Genomic DNA, 6933 nt, shown 5'->3' with positions numbered 1-6933 from the left:
AATTCATTTCTCTGTACTATTTAATTTACTTCATTCCCTGACAATATTGGATACTATTTTTTAAATAAAATCTGGATGATATATAGAGAGGTCACAGACTTTTCAAATGAGCTTCATAAAGAAACTTAAAGTTTGTTCAAATAATTTGCCAGGGAAAAATTTAAAGTTAAAATATTTTGAAATTTAAAAAACTGTAATAATATACGAATACATACTCAGGCATTTAAATAATCCATAAAACATATTTTGTAATTTTTTAAGATGAGAAGTTTCACAATTCTGAAAAAGCTCAATTCATATATGAACTGTAAACAAGCAAAATAAAGAGATCACAATAATCTTTTTTGTAGAGCATTTAATAGAGTATTTCCTTGAATGTTTATTTAATATATGCAGACAACGGAATCAAGAATTTCTTGAGAATGTGTTAAAAGTGGCAAATTGGTTACAAAAATAGGCCAGTTTCATCTAACTTTGAAAACTCTAAGATTCCCAAAGAAGCAAGGAGGATGATGACCAAGGTACTTCTCATAAGAACACATGACCAATTATTTCAATGTTGAAAATAGAGAAAAAATTTTAATAGTTTCAAGGTCTTAAAGATTTATTGGCGATTCAAACTTTATTTGCCTATCATTTTAAAATGATTCTAAGTACAAAAGTTTAAAAAAATACACTTTGATTTACTGATAAAAGGTTTCAAACTACATTTACATTTTAAAACATAATTGTTATCATTGCAGTGATTGTTTTCTGGATTCGTAAAGCCAAAATAAGTTAATGAAAATTAATAAAGCATAAGTGATTCCTTCAGGAAAAAAGGGTTACATTGTCGTGTACATGTACTAATGTAAATAAATAACTTAAACACCCAGCTGAATGTTTTAAAATGCATAGAATTGGTAAGGATTTCTCAAAGAGGTTGTCAAAGCTTTTAGTACTAATTATGGGCAATTCTTTAACTCTCAACATCAAGATAAAAAACTCAAAGAAAACAAAGCCCAAAGTTGAAATTGGACTACCTAACAAATTCTTTAAATAACTAAGAAATTTCAAATGCAAGTTATTTACAGTTCAATCAGAATACATCTTTATGGTGTCACGATTGATCTCTGCATGAGACACTGTGATAAATACCTATTTAGGTAAGCTGTGAATGATAATGATCATTCTGTGTCATTTTTGGCACAAGTTTCTATACAAATTTCTCTTTACTTTGTAAATCTCCTGAAAAAGAATATGTTTTGGAATAAATTCTAATTTTGGCCTCATGACATAGACACGTATGTCTTATGACACAACTAACTATTTGGTGCCCTGATTCCAAATAACTATACATATATGACATATAAATATACACAAACTTTTTGGGTTAGAAAAATATTTCATTTTTGCAAGTTTAAATAATTATTGGAAATGTTAACACAGGAATACATTAATATTTATACAATTTAACTTTTATTTATAAAAGATTTTTATCATAGCAGCCTTTGCATTGCAAATGAAATGTGACCCAATGGTGAATCGATCTACATCAGTTCTTGCTGCAGAACACCGGCTAAGCAGCTGAACCGCTCCCTTCCTCCACCAGGAATGTCTGTCTCCGTTGTAGTTGTGCCGCTTCGGGAAAGACAGAGGCCGCTTCCACAAAGCACCAATGTCAGAGAACATCTAGGAATGTTATAAGTGCATTTTCTCATCAACATCCACAACACGTGATAAGAAATAGTGTTACTTTATTCACAGAAAGCTTAAGTCATCTTTGATCCCAGATCAAGTTTGCAACGAGTGCCGAGAAACTTACACTGATGAATGGAATGTCTAAATGCGCGGCAAAATGTAAGCAGGAACTATTAGTAGGCATCAAAAATAGAGCATCGTCGGGAGGAGGAGGAGGGAAGGAGAAAGGAAGCTCAGGGATATCACAGGACCATCCCTAGGATTCAAACACTTATGTTGAGCTTGTTTTTGTTGAGCTCGCGCTCCAGGTTTCCAATTAAAATATCAATACTTTCTTGTAAATCTCTGAGATTCACGGCTCGATCCACGGAAGCATCCATGGTCTGCATGGCCAAGTACCTCTGCAGAGTGCACTCTCCGGGGACGGGCTCCGGCCGTTCGGCCGCTCCGTCGGGCCCTTCGCCTTTGCTGCCGTCGTCCCCGCTTTCTGTATCCTCCGAAGGAACGTCATCATAATCTACTTCATTCACATTTTCTTTTGGCTTAATAAAGTAGTTTTCACCACAACGGCTCCAGTCTCCTGCGTACCGATTGCTCAGGGGGCTGTCCAGCCGGGCCGGCCGCGGCCGCAGCACTCCGCAGCCCTCGGGGCCACTCAAGTTCAGCACGTGTGGGCGCTGCTTCTTCCGCCGCAGACAGTGCAAAGACTCCTGCTCTGGGAGCGCGTGGCCGGGGGGGTCTTTGGCATTTGAACGTTGCACTAGAACAAACGAGAATTTGCTTTTAGCGATCGCGACCCAATGGGGGATTCCAAAAAACAAACAGCCATTTGAGACCAACCTGCCAGCATGCATGAAAACATGCAAAACACGAGGAGGAAACATTGCACGATTATTTTTCTGTCATGATCAGACATCAAGATTAGTGACACAAGTCAGTGGTGCAGCTCCAGCTGGCTGAGGCTCGTTAAAATGAAACAAGACTTCCAAGTGTCGATTAACTTACTACCAAGTTAATCATTACGGGCTACAGCTCCAAGAGCAGGTCATCTAAAAGCCCCCCCTACACTAAGGCTGCGGCACAAAGCAGGCCCGCCATGTTGGTGTCCAAAAAGAAAAGGAAGAAGAAGCTCCTCCTCCAGCCAACATCAACATCGGCCAAAGGCATCTGGGAGGACCTCTGGGTGCCTCTGGCCCGAGCGAGCTCCGAGACGTCTGGCGGGGGCTGAGCCAAAGCTCCCTGTCCCAGGGCAGCCCAAACCCCAAACTCCGGACAAATGCCGGAGCCCCCCTCGGTCTCGCGCCCACGTGCTAGCCAGGACACTCCAGGAAGGGGTGGCGGAGGCTGCCCTGTGCTCGGCCCAGCAGGGCTCTGCTCGGGGCTTCTCTTCGTGCCCTTATTTTTAAATGTGGCCGAGGGAAGGGCCGGCCAGGGCAGCCTCCGCTTTTTTCTGGGGGCAGGCGTGAGTGATGACACACCAGCTTTGCACTCCCCAAACGAACAACGACACTTGTTGGCAGGTGTGCAAATCAGGAAATGGAAGGGCCACAGAAACAGGCTTCGGTTCGAGTTTCCAGACCTCCAGTGGGTGCAGAAAGAGCGGTTCTGAGAGAGCACGTGGACGGTTTTCCTTTGAGCTTAGCAGGCTGAGGAAGTCGTGAATGATTGCAAATAAGCTTACTTTTAACAAAACTTCCAAACTCGGCTGCATTCCTGATGAACATGAATCCATTTTAATTAGGGCAGAGACTGGACTTGTGATTCTATCGGGGAAGGGATCTCCCACAAGGACTCCTTTTACCTGGGTCTTAGGGACCTAGCCGAGATGGGAGAGGTGAAGTGACTTGTTCCATTACCCAGCCAGCGAGGGCAGGTCAGAGGCAGGACCTGAATTCAGGTCCTCCTGGCTCAGAGGTCAGCTCTCCACCCATGGCACCATGTTGTCCCTCTAGCTAAACACTACTGATACGTAGACATGCCACCACACTCCTCCATTAATGTTTCTGCCTTCTGGCTGATGATCTAATCAACCACAACAATTTTTGCATCTACAATGACTCCTCATAGCTCTACTCTCTCCAATTTTCAGCTATAACTTCTGGGTTCATTTTTGTTTGATGATAACAGTAAATCAGGGCTTTACTGAAGCCTTATCTATGTACTCTCAAATATGAAAAAAACAACTGGAAGAATACAATCTACTTCATGTTCTACATTATAAAGTTAAAAAGGAGGTTTCTTAAAATTAATATTGACCTCAGAATATCAATTTCACTGATTTCCTAATTTGTTCCTATAGATTTTATGTTATTTGAAATAAATCCCTATCTGATACAAGAAAAGATTCTCTAAATGGAAAACTTTAGTTCTCATAGTATTGTTAACTCTCTATATTGCTCGTTTAAGGGTTGCTGAAAAATAGTTCGAAATGCAATTAATTTTGAGAAAATTAAGTTTACTATTTCTTGCCTTTTATGTATTTATTTACACTCAAATTTTCTACTTTGGCACAGCATTTTATCTAGACAGGAGGAAAATGAGAGAAGACAAATGATTAGCCATCCTTTCATAAACTGTCCCAGATCCACCTCTCACTAAAAATTAACCAAAATCAAAGATTAAGTTTAAGATGTTTCTAATGAGGTAAACCAAGAAAAACTGTTATTATATAAATAAGACTTGAGAACTATATCATAACTATCTTTATGCTATAGAAAAGCTTTCATGTGAAAGAGAGATTTCACTTATTTATCTGGGTAGTTCCAGGAGGCAGAAGTAGGACCAACAAGCAGAAGTTATAGGGAAGCAGATTTCAGTTGAATATATATGGAGGAGCTTCCTAAAAATTAGATTTGCTTGAGATATCTGAAATGTCTCCCTGTCCCACAACACTGAGCTTTCCCTTGTTGGAAGGGTTTAAGAAGAGGTTGAATGACCACTGATCAGAAATGTTGCCCAATGGATTTATGCATCAGGCAGGGGACTAGAAGAGAGAACCTTTGGGTTCCCTTCCAGTTCTAAGATTCTATATTATTTTCTTGCCCCAAAGTAGGTTAAAAATAGCTAAAGGCAGTGAAAAAGGAATTTTAAATTTTTCTCTCTTCACATCTAAGCAGGAAAATATCCCAAAGCAAAACCAAAACAAATCAAAGATAATATAAAATTATGTATCCAGAACCAAGGCCCAGGCTATAGATGTGGAAGAAATCCTGCATTTATTAAACTGACTACCTTTAGCTCAGCAGTTGACTTCCTCTCTTTATGATACTGTCACAGATTTAACATAATCAATTTAATTCAGTTCAAAATGGACTTCTTAAGCAAGAAGCATTGTGCTATGGCACTGGGATACATGAAATTTAAATGACATAGTCCTTGCTTTCGCTGAATTAACAATCTAGAAGAAGAATCTAACCTAAAATCAGTTCATTAGAGAGGTGCAAAGTGAAATAGAATGGCTGAAGAAGGAAAGATTATTATTCTCATGTTAGAGAGAGGGAGAGACAGAGACAGAGGGAGAGGTGTGAGGGAAGAAGGAAGAGAGATGAAGGACAGAAGGAGGGAGGGAAATACAGAGAAAGAGAGATGGAGGGAGAGAGACAGACACAGACAGAGACACAGAGAGAGGCACAAGAATAAAGAATAGCCAATGGGGGAATAACAACTTATAGATTTTGTATATTTGATGGAAAGTGTTTCAGAGTTGATATCAGGAGGCCAGATCTGAATGCTGGCCTTGAGAAAAATCACTTAAGTTTTTGGGCCTCAGTTTTCTTATTTGTAAAATAAAAGGATTAAATCGGATGGCCTTTGAAGTTCCTTCTAGCTCTATATCTGTGATCTTATAATATTCACTTTAGTCAGTCAACAAGCATTTATTATACAGGTACTATACGCCAGGGACCAAGCTAAGTACAGAGGATACAAAGCAAAGTCAAAAGGCAGTCCCTGCCCTGAAGGAGCTCACAATCTAAGGGCAGCAGAGACAACATGTAGAAACTAAGTACATATAAGACACGGGGCAGATGGAAGGGTATCACAGAGAGAAGGCAGCAGAGTAGGCTAAAAGGAGGAGAAAAACAGGCCAAGAGAGGCTCCCAGGTGCCCTCCACAGTCTCAGAGAAGTGAAGAACAGGCAAGGATTTAGGAGGAAAGAATAAGCTTTATTTTAGCTATACTGAACTTGAAACCATCAACCAGTCTGAGATGTCTACAAGGCAGTTGGGGATATGAGACTAGAGCTGAGAAAAGTGATTAGGTCTGGCTATATCAGAATCATTTGTGTAAGGATGGGACGTGAAGTCCTGGGAGCTGAGGAGATCCCTAACTAATTGGTATGGAGAGGGAGGAGAAGAAGACCCAAGATCAAGCCTTGAGGAACGCCCACATTCCTGGGCATGACCTGGATAAAGTTCCAACACTGGATTCCTTTTCATTCCTATCTCATTCTCTTCCCTTCTCTTCCTTTGTCTTCATTTGCCAGCATTCCCCCAAGTGCTTTCTGTAGATGAAAATTAGAGGATTTCTAAACACAAAGGTTCTTTTCAGTTTAAATTGTGCATCTATTAAGATCCATAAGAATAACTCAGTCTAAATATTTGCATGGAGAAATGTAATTCAAAATTTAAACCATAAATTTTGCTTTAAGGTTAAAATAGGGTAACGACAAACAGTGGATCAAAAGTGTATATTAATAAAGAAACTCACTTTGCTAACTCGATATGTATTTTTAAGTCCTACATCAGGGATTCCTCTGCACTTTACCACATCCTGCCTGGCAATCTGTACTCCTGATTCTTCACAAGTAAGTGATAGGGGTAGGATTCAAACTCAGGTTCTTTAACTCTCTTTCCATTATGTCACAGCATATCCTCTTCAAGCTTTCCAACTTGTTAGAAACCTTTGAGGAATCAGAATCCCCTTTGTACTGTAAGAAGGCATTGAATGATGGGAAGGACTTGGGTTCAAATTTGGCCTCGGACACTTACTAGGTGTTTAACCTTGGGCAAGTCACTTAACCCCCCATTGCCTAGTCCTTGTTGATTCTAAGACAGAAAGTTTTGCTTTGTTTTTTATTTAAAGTAATGGTCTTGAAGTCCTTTTTTTAGGGACAGTGGCTAAGTGGCTAAAGCACTAGGTCTAGAGTCAAAAAAGCCTAGGTTCAAATCTTGCCTCAGACACTTGCTAGCTGTGTGACCCTGGGCCAGTCAACCCCACTTTTTCTAGCTCGTACTGCTCTGAATGGAGTGGTGA

The 6933-nt window shown here is 40.0% G+C and overlaps 1 protein-coding gene across 1 annotated transcript in view; it reads right to left on the bottom strand.

The window, feature by feature from the left end:
• Positions 1 to 1464: 1464 nt before the first annotated feature.
• The window catches only part of SYDE2 (synapse defective Rho GTPase homolog 2), a gene marked incomplete at its 5' end in the record, with an annotated part of 98359 nt that continues 92890 nt past the window's right edge, over positions 1465 to 6933 (bottom strand). Inside the window, one exon of the mRNA XM_044674851.1 lies at positions 1465 to 2440. Within this exon, the coding sequence (XP_044530786.1) occupies positions 1944 to 2440 (497 nt within the window). The remainder of the gene's footprint in view (positions 2441 to 6933) is intronic.

Source organism: Gracilinanus agilis, chromosome 4, assembly GCF_016433145.1.
Source record: "Gracilinanus agilis isolate LMUSP501 chromosome 4, AgileGrace, whole genome shotgun sequence".
Taxonomy (NCBI): domain Eukaryota; kingdom Metazoa; phylum Chordata; class Mammalia; order Didelphimorphia; family Didelphidae; genus Gracilinanus; species Gracilinanus agilis.
This window is presented reverse-complemented; position numbering and strand designations above follow the sequence as displayed.